The sequence below is a fragment of the Podarcis muralis genome, chromosome 1, assembly GCF_964188315.1.
Source record: "Podarcis muralis chromosome 1, rPodMur119.hap1.1, whole genome shotgun sequence".
In the NCBI taxonomy this organism is placed as follows: domain Eukaryota; kingdom Metazoa; phylum Chordata; class Lepidosauria; order Squamata; family Lacertidae; genus Podarcis; species Podarcis muralis.
Window position 1 is genome coordinate 83,430,700 of NC_135655.1, and position 19,112 is coordinate 83,449,811.

General features: G+C 44.8%; 2 protein-coding genes and 1 non-coding gene across 4 annotated transcripts; 1 reads left to right on the plus strand and 2 right to left on the minus strand.

Moving 5' to 3' along the window:
• The first annotated feature begins 2,817 nt into the window (after positions 1-2,817).
• Positions 2,818-6,574, plus strand: GPX2 (glutathione peroxidase 2). Its single transcript, XM_028740365.2, has 2 exons — positions 2,818-3,102; positions 5,647-6,574. Exons 1-2 carry the CDS (start codon positions 2,881-2,883, stop codon positions 5,995-5,997), a joined length of 573 nt encoding a protein of 190 aa, XP_028596198.1. The 5' UTR covers positions 2,818-2,880; the 3' UTR covers positions 5,998-6,574.
• On the minus strand, positions 3,260-3,331 carry TRNAA-UGC (transfer RNA alanine (anticodon UGC)). Its single transcript has one exon. It is a non-coding gene; the product is annotated as a tRNA-Ala (tRNA).
• A 2,835-nt stretch (positions 6,575-9,409) lies between the features above and the next one.
• CHURC1 (churchill domain containing 1) lies at positions 9,410-16,623 on the minus strand. Of its 2 annotated transcripts, none has more exons than XM_028740351.2 (4): positions 16,469-16,623; positions 14,959-15,094; positions 13,243-13,313; positions 9,410-10,658 (listed from the first exon to the last, which is right to left on the minus strand). In XM_028740351.2, the coding sequence occupies exons 1-4, from the start codon at positions 16,505-16,507 to the stop codon at positions 10,566-10,568; spliced, it is 339 nt and encodes a 112-aa protein (XP_028596184.2). In that variant the 5' UTR covers positions 16,508-16,623; the 3' UTR covers positions 9,410-10,565. The 2 variants fall into 2 exon arrangements, with proteins under 2 accessions (XP_028596184.2, XP_077789742.1); XM_077933616.1 differs by lacking the exon at positions 9,410-10,658 and adding an exon at positions 10,668-11,222.
• Between the last annotated feature and the right edge of the window lie 2,489 nt (positions 16,624-19,112).

Here is a 19,112-nt window from a genome sequence, read left to right on the forward strand (position 1 = left end):
GCCCTCAGTATGTCCAAAGGGGCAGTTTGCACACCCTTTCAAATGTAGAGTTCTTACTTTTGATAGATAGTTATCCTGAGTGGTAATTATAAGCATCAAGGAAAAGGCTAGTAGTCCTTACCGAGTTGGGTCAATTCATTAGCCCAGTTGTCAGCCTGTTGCCTTGCGGGAGACCAATTTGCTGTCAACCTCAATGGCTCTTTTTTGCCATAAAGGCTCAGAAAGAATCTGCTGCTTCCTCCCCTAGTATTTGTTCTATCTGTAAAATGCAGGTTCTTCATCATCATTAGTGTTTGAATAGGGAGAGAGTGGTGATTAACTGTATCATCAGCTGCAGGAAGGCTGACAAATGTGACTGTTATCTGGGGCCCTTTCATAGACATCTTCAGCAGACTGTATCAAATGGACTATCTCAATAGTACACCTCAGAGAGGTGGTTCAGAAAGAAAAAGAAGACATGACACATGGCTTCCAAGAGGGATGCCAATTCCTGTTCAGACACTCCACATGCTGCTCCCTCCACCAACAAAGTCTTATAATACTTATGTTTGAATGCAGCTTATTATTCCCAAAAGATTGGTTGAGTTTTTTCTTTAAACAAGTGGTTCTCAATTAGAGGTCCAGGGACCCCTGGGGGTCTGCAGAATGCACCCAGGGGGTCCATGGCCCCATCCCTTGCCTCCCCCCCAACTATTTTTTTTTGTCATTTTTTGCATGGTAATAGCACAAATTTTATGGTCTGTTTTAGCGCTGAGAGATTTTTCAGTATATTGGCCAAAATTGATTTTTTTTAATTAAAAAAATATTTTTATTAAAGATTTTCTTGGTTTACAAAAGTACATGCCTTGTCTCTTTTTTCAGGTTGTACAGTCTTTCTTACAAATCAGTTACATTGGTTTTGAAATCACACCATGATAACGATTTTGACCTGGTAATTCACAGCAACATATTGCTGCTAGCATGATATTGCTGCTGATTTGAGCTGCCTTCCCTCACGCTGAGGGAAAACAGGGTAGATGATTGCCCTTGCTTCAAGGCACCATGGCACTACCTTCCCCTGGCACTGAGGCGGAACAGCTTTTCTCAGTCAGCAGGAAAGCAGCAACAGCCACAGTGTCAGCTTGATGCCCCCATCCCCATCTCCTCCCACTCAACCCATGCAGTGGATGGAGGTGACTCTGCTTCCTCTCCTCCCCCCACCCATCCCATCTCTGCAGCTGTTCTTCCCCTCATCCCCATGCCTGATCTGCATCCACCCCACCCTCCGGATCTCCATGAATGCTCTTTCCCTCATCCCCATATCTGATCTCCAATTTCAGACCTTGGGATGTTTCAGAATATCACCGTGTTTAGCTGCTGATATATCACAATTTGAAAACAAGATATTGCTCAGCCCCAGTTTGTTTTCTAAGTTAAAGGTAAAGGGATCACTGACCATTAGGTCCAGTCGTGGCCGACTTTGGGGTTGTGGCGCTCATCTCGCTTTACTGGCCGAGGGAGCCAGCATACAGCTTCCAGCTCATGTGGCCAGCATGACTAAGCCACTTCTGGCAAACCAGAGCAGCGCACAGAAACACCGTTTACCTTCCTGCCGGAGCAGTACCTATTTATCTACTTGCACTTTGACATGCTTTCGAACTGCTAGGTTGGCAGGAGCAGGGACCGAGCAACGGGGGCAAGTCCTAGGCTCTGTGGTTTAACCCACAGCGCCACCCACATCCCAATTTGTTTTCTAGTATACCTGAAATCCTCTACAGGAGGCAGTGGAAGACAGGAGTGCCTGAAAGGTAAGATAAAACTTTATTCGTATTAGCCAATGGCCATAGCAACAGTAAAACATTACAGTATACGCAGAAAAGGAAGTTTGATATAAGAGCACAATTTAAAGTCCTGACTCAGCCGTCAGTTAGTGGCCCTTATTCTGATTGCCCTTGCCATGAACCTAGCAACCTTTGCTGTTATCTGCTCATTTTGATCTGATAGAAGAAAGGACATTGTGGCAGTGGTTGAGCACCCTGGGATGGTTAGTAAGAGTGGGGTGATGATCTCATTCCTCAGGAGGATGTGTGCCACTGTTTCAGTGCTACCATCTCCACAGGGGCAAAGACACTTCTCAGGCGGGATCTTTTGGAATCGACCCTTAAGTACTTCAGATGGCAAAACATCCAGTCTTATAAGTGTAAAACGACGTCTGTATTTTGGGATAATAAGTTTGTGCAGATATGCAGCCAGAGAATCAAAATGGAGAGGTGGAAAATGAACATATCAAGGGCAGAATTTCCTTATAGTGGCCAGGTTGTTCTGATGCTCGATATCTTTTAGACATTGACCAATTAGACTGTTTGCTTTAGTAGGGCCCATAGTGAGTAGGTGTTGTGGGGATAGGCCACAAGAGTGAAGTTTTTGATAGACGGTTTTAAGCCAGGCACTTTTATGGGAGTCTTGAAGTACTAGGGATAGTAAATGGGGGGGGGGGGATTTGAGTTTAGGCTGCAATGCTAAGCACGTTTCTGAGGGAGTAAGTTCTACTGAGCACAGTGGGACTTACTCCTGAGGATCACACTGGCATTCTCTGAGTCAAGCTCCTTTGTCTTAAGCAACATGAATTATTGAGAGCTGGCCTAAGTATCACCGTGGCTTGGATATCCTTCCTCAGCTACATGCTCACAATGGAACACACCGTGGCCTGACCTGCGCCTTTTGTTCCAAATCAGTAAAGAGCTGGATCGATAACAGGCAATGGCTCCACTTTCCACCCATCCCAGCCGGACCCGGGTGCAGCCAATCGCATGAACCCACAGAGGAGCATTTTAAGCAAGTCACTGTATCTGCAAGGGGCTCACTGCTGTCCTGTTGCTGCTGCCCGTGGTCCTTGCAGCCATGACTCCCATAGCCAAATCTTTCTACGATCTCAACGCCACCGACCTCCAAGGGGAGAAGGTGGATTTCAACAACTTCAGAGGGAGGGTGGTCTTGATAGAAAACGTAGCCTCCCTCTGAGGCACAACGGTGAGGGATTACACCCAGATGAACCAGCTGCAGAGCAAATACCCTCGACGGTTGGTTGTGCTGGGTTTCCCTTGCAACCAGTTTGGCTACCAGGTAAGTGACCTGGTTCATTCTCTCTTTGGCCAGCCTTTATTGGCAAAAGATGGCTCCAACTCTTAACAAAGTCAGACCATCTGGCTCAGTATTGTTGACACTGACTGGTGGCACGGCAGCAGTCAAAATCTTTAGACAGGTGTTTCCCAGCCCTACCTGGAGCTGCCAGGGATTGAACCTGGGACCTTTTGCATGCAAAACAGATGCTCTTCCGCTGAGCTACAGCTCCCCCGTCAAGTAAGCCCATTCTCTTCAATACCCTATCATCATTCCTTTGTGGATCCTATGTGCACTTGTTTGAGAAGTGAGGGATTGCAGCCCCTTTTAACTTAATGGGGCTTTGCTCCCACGCAGCAGAGTCAAGCTGCATGTGTATCGTGTAGGAGGGATAATTTTACTTATCTGAAAGACTCCTGGACTGTGACTTCTGAATAACTGTTCAATCCTGCAGGATTCTCAGGAGAAGAGAGAAGCAAAGTGCCAGGTGAATAAAATTCAAATACATTGTTCAGAAACAATTCAATTGCTATAAATTGACACTTATTCTGGCTCTTCTGTTAAGATGTAATTTAGCATATTTACGACCCTATAATATTGCCACTTTTAAAGGCATCACAAAGGCTCTATTTGGAGCAAAAATGTAGAAATTTATAAGAGAATGTCTGTGTACACATCATACATTTAAAGCACATGACTTTAGAATCCTGGGACCTGTAGTTTGTTAAGGGTTTGGGGAAGTGTAGCTCTGCCAGAAGAAACTTTGGATCACTCCTTGATTCCAGAGAAAGCCATTATTATCTATGCCACTTACACTGTTTATACTATTCCTATTATTATTTCATTTATGACACTCCACCCACCCTATAGTCTCAGGGGGGTGTTAAAAACAGTTTAAACTTACTATTACAAAAAATGCAATCATAAAAACTAATAAAAAGTAACAAAAGCTCATACAATTGCTTATGTTATATTTAGATTTCCAATCTTTCTGCATTATAAATATTAGAGGCCAATTTCTTTAAAAAAAGGGGGGGGAATGCTTGATTCAAGAAGGTGTATACCATCCAAATATTGACTTATACTTTCTTCTGCTATCAACTTAGACACACTGATTTTTATTTTTACTTTAGCTTTTCAGTTTTTTTGAGCTGCTTCATTTTGGCATCTATTTTTTCACTAGGGATCAGTCAGGAGTTTAATTCAGTCACCATTTGTGATCCTGACACCACTTGCATCAGTTCCTGAGCTTGCCCTTAATCCATATGAAGATTTCTGTTGCCCATCATGCCAGGTGCCCAGGAAGGAAATTACTCATCGCCACTTGTTTGTTCTGGGATAAACTTTGCTTTGCTAGCAATAATGCATGGGCTTTGTGCTAGCACACTAAACACATGACTTTGTCCCTTTCACTGCAGGCAGCAGAGGAGATGGTAGAAGCAGCTCTCATCAGTCTAGGAGCCAGCTATGAGGATTTTGTAAGGATGTTTGCAGACATGGGAGCAATTTGCAACAGGACTGTTTGTCTGGCCAAGGCTGCTGCTCCTTGAGTGTAAATCCCCCTGAACAAGGAGTTCTTGCTGAGTAAACAGGCACAGGATTGCTCTATAAATTGCAAAGCAGCAGACAAACCTAAAATAGGTAGCCCTGATTAGAATGACAGAACTCAGAAAGACCTAAGGTCATTGCCAATCCACACTCTCAAACTGTCTCTGTGCTGTCTCCAGCAGGCAGCTCCTTCCTCAGTGCCAAACACTGAACACAAAGGACCTGAATATAAAACAAATGCCATTGGCCAGCCTACCCAAGGAGAAAATATTCCTGGCACTGAACCACAAATGCACCACACTTATTTCCAGTTGTGGAAACCTAACACCCTAGAATAGAGATAACAAGTTATTTCCCCCCCCCCCCCCCGAGAACCACAGTCACTCTTGGCCAATCATCTGGTGGCCTCATGCTGCAGAGGGGCAAGCCACTCCTCTCTCACACATGCAACCCACACTCCTCACCACCCCAGAAAGGATCCATATAAGAAGGTCTGAAAACAAAAGATGTGTTCATAAGACTTTTAAAAATAAAAAAACAAAGGTTCACTGCACGTAGCACTTGACAGAATCCAGCCAACTTTAGAGTCAGTATTCTACAATTCCAGAAAGACTTCTAGAGTCTAGCAGCGTCTGTGGGAGGGGGATACTGCAATATGCTAAAAGAACAGGAAAATCATCCCACTGGTCAAAATGAAGATGATTCGAAACCAATTATTGCTTATAAACACATATATGAAACTCTTGCCTTGAAAGCAATGAGAATCCTTGTTTCTCACATCTGTTCTAGGGAGCCAGCCCCAGAATGTTGTGCAATATCCTCTTGTATGAGCTTCAGCCCTTGCAAGGAAGACACTTTCACATAAGTCAAACCAGCCATGCATTTGAGCATAGCAGGAACCAAAGCAAGATTGCATCCAAAGTGCTCTGCTGGATAGACTGAGCTTGACCTGTACAGGGTGTCCCAATACTCATTGTGCTTCCCGCTTCTCTCCATCAGGAGAACTGCACAAATGAAGAGATCCTCAACAGCCTGAAGTATGTGCGGCCTGGGTCCGGATTCGAACCCAACTTTACCCTTTGCCAGAAATGCGAGGTGAACGGCAAGAACACCCACTCCGTCTTTGCCTACTTGAAGGACAAACTTCCTTACCCAGATGACAACCCTTCCTGTTTCATGATGGAACCAAAGTTCATCATTTGGAGCCCGGTGCACCGCCATGACATCTCCTGGAACTTTGAGAAGTTCCTGGTGGGACCCGAAGGCGAGCCTTTCAAGCGCTACAGCCCCCGATTCCTCACCACCAACATCGAGCCCGACATCCAGCGCCTCCTGAAGCTTGCCAAATAAGAGGAGAACAAGCATCCCCAAGATTATTCCAGTGGAGACTGGTCCATTAGGGCAACCTCTGCCTGCCCTCACCTTATTTCTTACAAATGCCCTGGGAGGTGGCACGGCCCGTCAGCTTCCTCCTCTTCCTTCTCCGTTTTGCTCTTGTAGAACTCAGAAGGAAGGAGGCAAACTAGAGTTAGTGGGCTCTGTCTGTCATTGGCCCTGGCCCCACTTACTGTCGATCTCCCTGCATTTGGCCCCAATGGGCACCAGCCACCACTGGATTATTCTAAGTGTCTTGATGGAGCAAGGCGGGTCATAAGAATGGCTTGACGTTCACTGCGCTGTGATCATGGGTGTCTCCTCCCTGTCCACCCATAGAAACACCCCCACGCCCCACTCCCTCACCTTCTTTCTGAGTGTATCAGGTGCTTCCTCCTAGCTCCTGACAGAGCCAGCATCAGACTTTTACTGAGTGACGGTGCCCTCCTAAAGCTCAACGGAGGGGGCCCGAAAGGTGTGAAGGTGCTGATCCCCTGGCCCTTGCTTGCTGGGAACTCCTTGTTTCATGAGTCCAATAAATGAGTTGATGAATCCCCCCCTTGTTTTCTTATCACACACCTTTAAAATGGTTGCTTTTGCTTCCTAGGCTGAAAAAGCCAAAAACCTCGTCTGTTTCCCATTTCTGGCCTTTGATGTCCTTTTTATTCCCATTTCCCATAAATCGTGGCATTAAACAAAGCAGTATGTGTACAAGACCAGGCAGAATCACCGGGGGCTATTTATTAGCTTAATATTTCTGTCCTTCCACATCCCCCAAAGGCTCCAACCATTCAACGAGGCTTGAAAAATGACCCTAAACTCTGCTAGGTAAAAGCATTCCCTGCTACAATTCATCCCCCCCCGTGAAAGTATAGACTTAACAAATATGACTTGCAGTATTCTACCAGGCCCCTTTGTCTTAAGATATTGGGACTATACCTAGTTTAAAAATTTACATGCTGCCCCAGCTCCATGCAGGAACTATTAAAATGCCCAGCTTTGTTAACACATATTGCTAGTGCAGCACAAATAAATTGGGCTTTGCTACTAAGCAAAGTAAATCATAATACCAGTTGCTGGAAACCGCAGGAGAGGAGAGTGCTCTAGTGCTCAGCTCCTGCTTACGGGCTTTCCATAAGCATCTGGTTGGCACTGTGAGATCAGAAGGCTAGACTTGATCCAGAAAGCTCTTCTTATGTTCTGATACTCAATGCAAGTGGCAGAAGCTCTTCCTAATCCAGGAGAAAATCAGGCAATTAAGATTCTAATTTTATGGAATCTACCACCTCCACTTCTGATTATATCGCTTTCAGCAGTACCAGACCTCCTGCTTCTGCTTTTGTCTTGCCAGCTGAACTCAGGTGAGCCATTTATGTCGCTGCTATTTTTCTTTATATGCTTTTCCTGCTCACATCCAACTCATTGGAAGCTTTACCACACTCTTATGCACATCTCAAGAAACATCCAGAAGCCTCTGCCATCTCATAAAAGCATTTATATCATAGTTTACTCTATGTTTAACCTAGGGCAAATAAAATGCAAAATGTCCCAATCTAGGATTTGGGTTTGAGGGGCATGCACCTGGCACCCACTGCAGAACAGCTGACCTGGTCTCATGAATTCTGCAGGCGGATGAAATGTCTGCAGTTCTGTTTATCATTCCTCCTCCACCACCACCCGCTTTCATCTGACAGTGGCAGACTGCAGCACTCCCCGTCGCTGGCACTCTGTCTAACCAGCCAGGGAGAGCTGGCCACACAGGTAAAGCAGAATTGTGGGGTGCAGAATGACTCCAAAAACTGTCAAGGTAAATGGGAGGGCACGAAGCAGGTGCAAAAGGAGACATCTGAGTTAGGAAATGGTAAACCTGAGTATCTCTTGACAAAATGCCTTTTGCTTAAGGAGAGGCTAGTCTGATGTATGCCAGAGCTGCACAGGAGATTTAATTGCTGAGATTCATTATGATCATTTTAAATGATAAGCCCTGCTTCCCTGCACCTGGGCTTGCCACATCACAAACGACAATCCCAGTCTCTATATGCATGCCCCAATTATTCAGTAAACTCCTCTTAAAGATCATGGGGAGCCGAATGCAGCTCCAGCGGCTGTCCTTTCACCCTCACGAAGAGACACATTAGCAAAGTTTTGACTACAGAGAGCAGAAGGAATGATAGAACAAATTAGAGATGCCCCCCCCCATCACGATACAGCTTTCTGCAGGTATCTTAATATGCTGTATGGAACAAGGCCAGCTTTTGCAAACTGGGTCAGCTGTACAATGCGACGTGACTTCCATTCAAAGCAAGGCCTGCTCTTAACGGGAGTCACATTGCCAGATGGATGAAGAGGGAGATTCAATGCTCACCATGTCCTGCCACTGTCCACCTGTATGACCCTGGGAGAGTCTACGCTCTTCAGGTATTGTAGAACCATAAAAAGCAATAATAAAAGCATGCTGTGGACCACAAAGAAAGGATGGGCGTTTTGCACATCAACACAGCCCCTGTTCTTTGCAGGGTCATTATTTCCAATGCATCCCTTATGCTGTTGATTGAATGAGGTGGCTCCTGTAGTTTTCTTTGTGGCCTGTTTACTGTATTTACAGCACCGTATTTCATGGCAAGTCCTTCAGCAGGAATGAGGAGACTGAGGCCCGCCGCTGCCACATTTTTGACTGGCTGCAATACAAAGACTTTCCCCTGAAGTGCTTAAAGTGCAAGAGGAAAGAAACACAGACATCTAATGAGTCAGGTCCTGTTAGACCCCTCCCCCCTTTTAGTCTAAAATATAAATAAATCTATGAAGCTCATTACAGACTCCATTTAGCCAGGCCTTCCAGGAATTAAAATCAATACAGGTCCAAGAAACAAACACTAAGTGGCAAGAACAGAGGGTTTCCTTCAGAGCAAGGAGAACAATGTGCAATTCTGCTAAAGGAAGTGCTGGCTAGTGTTAACACTTTATTAAAAAATGGGGCAGAATTTTTAAAAAGTTGCGCTTGCAGGAGCCAGCACAAGAAGTCCTGCTAGCATAACAAGGCTTCTACACCTCCCTTCCCCAAAATCCGCACTGTGAGGTTGGGAGAACCACCAGAACAGTACACAGGAAAAGAAGACAGGGGATTGTTTGATCTGTCAAGCAAAAAATGCTTGTGATGATGGGATAATCCTAATAGCACAAGGTTCAATCCCACGCAATGGGTGCAGCCCAGGCTAATTTGCCTCATTTATTTCAATAGGACAGAAGCATAAGCTGTATTGCACCTACTATGCTGTCCAACAAGATGGCTAAAATATGCTTTATTTTCGCCATGAAGCTTCTCAGAGTACCCTTGCGATTTTCTACTGGGTCCGGTTAGCCATTTAGGAAAGAAATAGTTCCAACACCATGGGTTTAAAGTAAGCTTTAATTCCAAATGCAAGAACTGTCTTGCTGGATCACACCAAAGACCCATCTCATCAAGCACTAGCAGCCTTTGTCCCCAGAGTTGTTTGCTTTGAAATCAATGGTTAAAATCAGCAGTTTTGAAAGGCTCAGTCCACTATCGTGATTCACACTGGCATCCAATAGTTTTCAAACATAGACAAAAACCTGCTCCTTGATTTCAGAAACCACCATGCAAAATTTGGTTTTGGTATCTTCGATGTCAAAACGCATAGCGAACAAAACAACTGTCCAGTACATTACACTTCCAAAATGGGCGATCCAGAGGCTGATACTCAAGAGTTATCAGAAGCAGTGGCTGAAAAGTTACAGCACTTGGCTTTGTTCCTGAAGGGCAACTTCACATTTTACTCAGCCTCACACCAGATCCTCCCCACTCCCTGTCTAATTTCACAACCCAACCAAAGCCAGGTAGAACTAGACAAGGACCACAGGCTGGTATTGACTTAGGACAGAACTGTAATTGTTAAACTAAAACACTAATACACTTCAGGTGTTAAGTGTGGGGAACCTTTGGCCTGCCAAATGTTGCTGAGCTACAATTCCCATCAGCCCCATCTAGCATGGCCAATGGCCAGAGATAATAGGAGTTGTAGTACAGCAACATCAGAAAGGCCAAAGGAACCCAACACCTCCCATACTTGAGCCATTTCACTAAATATGTAACACTGATAAAGACTTTTCCTGACACTGAAAAAGAAATAATCTGGGCAGTTCTTACCCAGCAACTTTCTTTCCTGCTGAAGATTAATTTCTATTATCTCTCAGATGATGTTATCATTTCTGCATGAAGCCAACTGCAGAAGAACCCCTCTCAGAATTATTATTTTTGTTTCTCCTACCAAAGCCAGCTGACAATGGGTCCTAAAAATTAGGCCCTAAAGCCAGCACAGAGGAAATGGGCTTCTTTATCACCTACAAGTTTAGGAAGGAGTATGTACCTATTGTGGAGAGGATGTAAGCAGCTTGTAACCTAAAAACATGGAGGAGGGTTATATCACTTGACTCTCCATGGACTGAACAGGATCCCCCCCCAAATCCATGTTTCATAACTTCTTGTTACAAAATTAACATGATACAATCGGCTAAAAACAAGAGGCTCAGAACAATGGAGTCATCAGATGAGGATCGTCTGGCAAGACACTGATAGAATCTTCTGCCCTGCCACAGAGCATGCACAGCATGGTGTATTCCTAGAACAAGAGACAAAACATACTTACGTTGGGAGAGTGAGAGAAAACACTTCCTGCCCATAACACGGGCCAGGCCCCATCAGGCTAATCTAGCATCTACCTAGTTGAAAACTACAATGGAAGGTCTCCAGGTCATCAAAGAATGCTGCTGTTTTACAAACCAATGTGCAGTTTGCCCATGTCACATCATATTGAAGCCATGTTTGTTAGAACTTGCTTCTACATGAGCCAATAATTCTTTTTTATTATTATTGTGAAGACATGCCTGTACAATTCCAGCTGCTTAGAACCGGCGCGACACTATTAAAATGAAATGAAGTACTGGGTGTAGACTTTAGCATCTGAAAAACCTCAAATCTCATTTTTTTTAACTGTTGAGTTTCTTCTCCTTATGGTCACAAATACAATCTTTAAAATTTGCAGGCAATGCCAGAATAGGGGGAGAGTAGACAAAAAAGCAGGCTTCTATATTTCCCTGTCATTTCTCAGAATTATACCAGAGACCCAAGTATACAAAAAAGCAAGTACCGTATTTTTTGCTTCATAAGACACACTTTTCTCCTCCTAAAAAGTAAGGGGAAATGTGAGTGCATCTTACGGAGCGAAGGGCGCTGCGTAGAGAGGGAGAACTGCGAAGCGCCCCTTCAGCGACGCGCCTGTCCTGTAAAGTCAGAGGAGAAACAGAAGGGGCTCCTTCTGTTCCTCCTCCCCCTTCGCTGAAGGGGTGCTGCGCAGACAGGGAGAGCTATGCAGCACCCCTTCAGCGAAGCGCCTCTCCTGGCTTCTGCCTTAGCCACGCGCAGCCTCTTCCAGGCAGGGGGAGCCTTCATCCCACTGCCCAGGAGAGGCTGGGTGCGGCTATTCCATAAGCCAGGGCAGCAATCGGGATCGCTGTGCAGTGATCCCACTTGCTGTCCTGGCTTCAGCCTTAGCCACGCAAAGCCTCTTCCGGGCAGAGGGAGCCTTCATCCCACTGCCCTGAAGAGGCTTAGCGCGGCTATCCCAGAAGCCAGAACAGCCAGAGGCTATCCCAGAAGCCAGATCCCTCTTGCTGTTCTGGCTTCTGGGATTCATAATTTTTTTTTCTTGTTTTCCTTATAGAGCGAAAAATACGGTAAATGCATATTTGCTTAACTGTTGCAAGAACTAGAGTGCAGAATTCAACAGTTCTTGACCCACAGTTCTATAATTTGTTTTTTAACCATGGAGAGCACACAGACATGGCAATGCAGAATAACTGCAGAAACTGAACACAAGACTTTTCACTTAAAGAAAGGAGCCACAACAGAAGCTCCTTATGGGTCCCACCAGATCTTCCAAGACTCTTTACAATCAGTGCCCTTTAATCTACATCCTCCCCACTATGCCCACCCTTACCACTTCTGATCATATCTTTTTATTATCTACTTTTGGTGACTGCATTAAGAAAAGGAGAGAAATATGCCTATGTGAGAGGATTTTATTATAATGGAAACTGTGGTGGCTGTCACTGGGAGCAGCATGTACGGGTAGCGACCCAGGAGTAGTACTGGGTTGTGTAACCATCCAGTTGAAAATTTAATAAGCACTACCAATTGTGCATGAGTCATAAGGACTAATGAATTATCTGAGAGAATGTTAACAAAGATCCAATATCCACCCAGCAGAGGGAGACAGAGATACAACATTGTGTTCTGTCTGGGTAGTTGCACTCGGGAACATACAGCTCAGAAGCTGACCAACTCTTCTAAAGCCTGGCTTTCAGTGTGGGTGCAGAGTGGGCCTGGGCCAGCACAGGAAAAAAACCTTCTACTTTTACCCCCTTGCTTTTCTTTCAACTGGTTGAGGGTTAGAAACTTGCATGTCTGCATATATAATGAAAGCAGAGATTCTAAAAAGCAACAGTCTATTAGATGCTAAATACTGCTATGCACATCATGCAGAATGTAAGCAAGTATGCCATCTGCCATTGGCACACATTTTGAAAACACATTGTTTACATAAGCAAACAAAAGACAAAAAGGAAAAAATACAGCTATAAGAGGGGATGTGGACAGCAACAGGAATAGCACTTATCACCACTGAACATGATGTAAGACATTAAGAGCTATCTTTATATTAGATGCTATCAGCAAAACAGCACCCACCCCCCCATGCAAAACGTAACTGACAAAGAAGTTTGGTAGTATCTGTTGGATAGTCTGCCATTTGATATGGACCTCATAGTGCCTTGACATATTTCTCAAATGAAAGACTGTTAAACCCACACAGAGAGAATGAATAACTGTAAGCAGTGTAGCAGCTGCAACATATTCTGCAGCTAGTACAACCCAGAAGCATATCAGGCAAATCACACATGGTCTTTAGATTCCCCCCACCCACCCAAAGAGTTGGAAATTTTATATTACAACTATACACAACACAATTCTGTGCTTATGTATTCAAAATACATCCTGGCATGTTCAATGAGGCATACTCCCAGATATGTACGCACAGGACTGCAACCTTGGATCCCAATACTTCTTGCATCTTAGTGACACAGAAGCTTAACACAAAAACAAGCAAACAAGTTACAGGAGACTAATGAATGTCACAAGCGTTTTACCTGGTAATCGTCCACTACACTGAAAGTATATTCGTGCCTGGCTATCACATGATGACAGTTCTTACATACATCTGAAAGGAAAACCAATAGATTTAGAAAAGATCATTAGCCTGGATAGCAGGAGCACTTAGGACCCAACCTTGCTCATGCTCTGAATCAATCCCTTGTTTCAAAAAGATATTCACCCAGTTAGACAGGAATCCAAAGGAAGACATTTGTTAGGCCTGCCACACACATAAGCATGTGGGGTGCACATCCATTATTTATACTTTCTCATACTATGTTCACTTTGCTTTTTCTATCACTACCACTGTCCAAACTGACAGGAAAGAAGCTGCACATATGTAGCTACTATGACACCTATCCAGCTAGAAGCAGCCATTGTAGCAGCAGTAGCTACGAGAAAGGGGAGTAGGAACAACAGAGGTGTACAGAGAAGTTGGAGGGGGAAGCAGCGCAGTTTGACACTTGGTTGCTCATTTAAAATTGTTTGAATAGTCAAGTAGAAAAATCCAGGAAGATACATCCAATCTTAGAATGATGTTCCAAAAGAACATGTTTCTTTTCACTGCCACAGCTGCTGAACACGGTTTCTTTCTACAGCCTTCGCATTTAGGTAATTAATCTAATCGCAACTTAATTCTTTCACTGCCATCACAATTTTATGACAAATTTATATAGAAAATTTTACATCTCTACATGACTTGAAGATGGCTGATTTGGTTTCTAAAGAGTGGCACTAGCCAGGTAACACAAGAGAAATATTGGTTCATTCATTCAATCTCACCCAAAATTGCATGCATTACATTTCCAAGCAATTTCACTGAAGGGGGGGAGTTATTGGGTTGTTGTTGTTTTTATTTTGATTATGTATTTTGTGGTTTTATATTTTGATTTTTATTCTGTGAATCGTCCTAAGACATGTGAGTATAGGGCAGTACAGTGGTGCCTCGCAAGACGAAAAGAATCCATTCCGCGATTCTCTTCGTCTAGCGGTTTTTTCGTCTTGCGAAGCAACCCTATTAGTGGCTAAGCGGATTAGCGCTATTAGCGGTTTAGCGGCTTAGCAGCTATTAAAGGCTTAGCGGCTGGGCTGCTAAAAGGCTATTAGCGGCTTAGCAAAAGGGGGGGGGAAGCGGGGGAAAAATGGCAAGACTCGCAAGACATTTTCGTCTTGCGAAGCAAGCCCATAGGGAAATTCGTCTTGCGAAGCAACTCAAAAACGGAAAACCCTTTCGTCTAGCGGGTTTTCCGTCTTGCGAGGCACCACTGTATATAAATTCAATAAAGAAATAAAATAAATAAGCAGCTTTCAAGCATGGTGAAAGAGATGGGAATAGAAACTATTCTTGGAAGCTACAGGAAATAAGTAAGAGGAGGGCTGGTAGCCAGAATGGCACTGCAAGAGACAGATTTCCCCAAGAGCCAGATAGAAAGAAATGGGAACATAGGTTTTCTTTCAGCAGCAGCCACAGTTCCGAGAGAATCTGGTCATGTAGTTACGCTTACAACTGAAAATGACTACCTCCATCAGCTGCAAAAAGTATCCTGGAGAGCACCATGTCACAGTGGATCACTACCACCTATTTGAAAATGTAACCATCATAAAAAGTGCTTCTTCTGAACATATTCAGCTTTCAACACACAGGCTTCTGGGCATGAGCCTCTTAAGCCCTGAGCACGTCTGTACAGTTGGTAAAAGTTCAGCCTCCTTACGATCATAAGTGATAATTTCCTCTCCATCATCATCTTCTGCTACTTTGTTTGTTATCAACACGAAATCCTTTTTTTTACATTCAATGCAACCCACGTAGTTCATCAAATAGGACCCGTTCTCCAAGCAGGTGTTACCCTAAGGAATTCAGAAGAACAAAATTATTATTGTGAAACCAATGCTCTCTTCTTATAAACGCTTCATTTAATTTTCAAATTATGCAATACATGGGAGTTCTGCAACTAGAACAAAATGCCTTTTTCTTTTTAAAAACTCAGCAATGGGGTGATTTGATTCAGGGCTACACAGATTTCCATACATAAATCCCTTCGTTGCTATTAGCTATGAAGGAGGAAACTTAACAGACACAATTTATATACTAGGTGTAAAATCTAGTTTTGCTCTAACAGAGGATGTAAAAGTTGTTAATAGCATGACTGTGCCTCTCCAGTTCTAGTTTTAGGCTAACCACAAACATTTAGTGGTCTCAGGCAAGCCACTGTCTTTCAGTGCCAATGCCTGTCTGTTTCCCTCCACATAGACCATATGGGGCTAGTAATACTGAATTACTTTACACACATGTTCTCAATTATCCTAACATAATATATGTAAATATATTCATAGATTATAACCTAAAATAAGGTTACCAAACGTCCCCATTTCCCGGGGACAGTCCCCGGATTTACAAATCACTCCCCTGACAAAATCCATCTATTTAGTAGGAAGTTGAAAAGTGTCCCCGGATTCATTGAAAAAAATCTGGTAACCTTAACCTAAAACCACTGTGTCACCTGTAAACCGCAACTCTAGACACTTACTGAGTTCAGCGGCGAAACTTTTCTGGAATTTCAAAAGTTCTAAACCAAGCTCTCTCAAACTGGCACTCTCCAGACATTTTGGACTACAATTTCCATCATCCATGACCACTGGCCCTGTGGCTGGGGTGATGGCACACGGCTGGATAGGCTAACCTAGGGTTGTACCCTTCCTGCAGGAAACTGGGGTGCAGCCACCACCCAAAATACCGTCATTCAGTATTCTGCACGAATATGATTAGTCGTTCTCAATGCATATCCACCCACCTACTCTGAATATGACTTCCCGCAGCTGCCTGGGGCATCGGATGTCCCAATGAAAAGCGAACAAATCATTACCCAGGTGAAGACACTGGGTGGGAACAGTGCAGCACCGAGGATTAGGACTGTCGGCTGCAAGTCACACCTTTTGACCTGGAAGCCTCCCTCCCTAAACCCCCGTGTGCGAGAGCGGACTGTAGCTGCCCAGATCTAACGGAGCAGCACTTCCGACGGGCCCAGAGGCGAGGCCCGCCTTAGATTAAGCCAATAAAGGAAGAAACGGGACACCCGATGGCTTCATGGCAGCCTATAGAGTGGCGGGTGCCAAGCTGATCTGGAGCAAGCTGGGGGCGGGTCATTCTCGTGAACCTGCGGAGAGAGGCGCCATTAAGGAGAGGGCGCCTGCTGCACGCCCCTACCTCCGCCCGCCCCTTACCCGCGACGGGTACTCGGTCTTCACGCAGCCCCCGCACATGTCGCCTCTGCAGCTGCTTCCTGGTTCTGCGCGTCCCCTGACGTCACACTCCACGCGAGAGACAAGAAGGAAATAAACGAGACTTCCTCGACCCGACTCCAAGCGTTCCTCTCTGTACTTGGCAGGGGGAGTCTGGGCTGTGGGCGGGGAGGCGGGGCTTGCAGGTACGCGGAGCTGAGGAGGAGATGAGGTCATCTTTCGGGAGCGGAACGTTCTGCGGAGCCTAGCGGCGGTGCGAAGGTGGCGTCTTGACAGCAGACGCTGATAGATAGATAGATAGATAGATAGATAGATAGATAGATAGATAGATAGATAGATAGATTTCTCCCTTGCGCCTCTCAGCCTTTTTGCGATTTATGTTTTCTTTACTACGCGCTTGTAACTCGAGAAAAATGTATATAATGGAGCTTAAATGGGACCTATATGTACTGCTGCAGATAAAATAACTCACTCGCCCAAGGGTTACGTATTTCTCATAGGTAACCACGGCGCGCGCCTCGGTGTTTTCCTGTAAAAAGGGAACTGGAGGAGGCTTTCAGTCACAAAACTGACATCAACAAATGGCAACATCTAGATAACGTAACATCCCACGGCGGGTCTGTTGCTGATACGTTTAAGTCACCATGTCTTTAAAAAAAATAAAAAGTCTTCAGAAAGTTGGTTCCAGTCCAGCACTAAACTGCTGAACGAGAATGTATGAGTTCATTCATTCTGTCCGGTTCAGACTTAACACGGACTGCGAGACAGCAATCCTATGCATTTACCTCAGAAAAAGTCCCACTGAACTCTGTGATGAATAGAAGATGATAGTTTTGCGATTCCCCGCGCCAAAGGATACAGTACAACAGGGGTAGCCAACATAGTGTTCTTCAGATGTTGTTGAGACTACAGTTTCCATCGTCCCTGACCACTGGCTGTGATGGTCAGAGCTAGTGGGAATGGGAGTCCAACATAATCTGGTGTGTACCATGTTGACTAACACTGCAGTACCATATGCAGTGTGGTCCCTATATAATATGCACAACCAGCAATAAGACCCACAAAACATGTAAATATACAGTGGTACCTCGGGTTAAGAACTTAATTCGTTCTGAAGGTCTGTTCTTAACCTGAAACTGTTCTTAACCTGAGGTACCACTTTAGCTAATGGGGCCTCCCGCTGCTGCCGCACGATTTCTGTTCTCATCCTGAAGCAAAGTTCTTAACCCGAGGTACTATTTCTGGGTTAGCGAAGTCTATAACCTGAAGCATCTGTAACCTGAAGCGTCTGTAACCTGAGGTACCACTGTACTTCAAAGAGCAAGCACATAAAAACAGGACAAATGGATAATAATACTTTGAGACTGTGCCAGTGACACTACACATAGCCTATTCATTCACAGGGGTGGTGGAGACATGCCCCCAGTGCACACCCCAGTATCACAACACACAAGATGGTGTGATGCCACAGTACCCCACTTTATCAACCCTGGTGCACAGCCTTCAATGACCCTACAACTGCCAGTCCCCAGGCATTCCTACACACGGGTTCAAATCCCCTTAGCACTCCTCACATGGCCACTGTTTTGCAAGCAAATCACAAAGAGGATATAGAAGAATTTGCACAGAACAGCATCCACAGAGATTCCTGGATGGGATGCCTGCAAAGAGACCTCCCTGGGACAAGTATTCAAGTCCCACACAGGAAGTAAAGCACTCTTTGACAAGCAGCCAATGGGAGAGGCCAGGATATACAATGGCAGCCTCAGCTGTGGGGTTTGCTCCATAGAATAGATCAGGAGTGGCTAACCTATGGTCCACAAGCTGTATCTGTCCCACGCCCACCAAAAAACACCCCAACTATGTACACCATAAATTTATAACTGGGTCAATGTGGCCCTGGCTCAGAAAAGGATAAAGCACAGATCTGGGAAGTAGGATATAAAAGTTTAATCCTGACCAGAAGAATATGGGTAAACTGCTCCCATTACCCTCTTCCACAGCCTCTTAAACAATGTGATGCCAAGGCAAAAGAAGGGGTGTTCCCAGCACTCCAACTCATCATACTGCAAGCATCAAAGGCTAGCTCCCTAACTCTCCAACCACTGTAATCAGACACGTTATGAGGCATTTGTCTCCATGCACACTCCCAATACCCAAGCAACATTACCAGGCTCAGAGGAGATTCAGGAGAAGCCATTGTCTGGTAGCCTGCTTATCATTTACATACTTTCTATTTATCATATTTTTACCTCAACTTTTAGACAATTATTGTCTCTCAAATTGGCTTTAATTAATTTAAAAGAGAGAGCTAGAGAATGTCCCTGTCATCAGGCTTACAAACTAAAGTCGCTTCCAAATGATATATCCATTGAGCAGTCATCTGGACTTATTTAGGGGTTGTTGTTGTTTGTTGTTTAGTCGTTTAGTCGTGTCCGACTCTTCGTGACCCCATGGACCAGAGCACGCCAGGCACCTCTGTCCTCCACTACCTCCCGCAGTTTGGTCAAACTCATGCTGGTAACCTCGAAAACACTATCCAACCATCTCATCCTCTGTCGCCCCCTTCTCCTTGTGCCCTCCATCTTTCCCAGCATTAGTGTCTTCTCCAGGGAGTCTTCTCTTC

Coding starts and splice junctions, on each gene's coding strand:
- CHURC1 (XM_077933616.1), bottom strand. CDS start 16,507: ATGTGCGGGGGCTGCGTGAAGACCGAGTACCCGTCGCGG. Junction 15,095..16,468: donor AGACCGAGTACCCGTCGCGG/GTAAGGGGCGGG, acceptor TGAATTCCTTAG/GGTAACACCTGCTTGGAGAA. Junction 11,223..13,242: donor GTGTAGTGGACGATTACCAG/GTAAAACGCTTG, acceptor CTTACTTTTTAG/GAGGAGAAAAGTGTGTCTTA.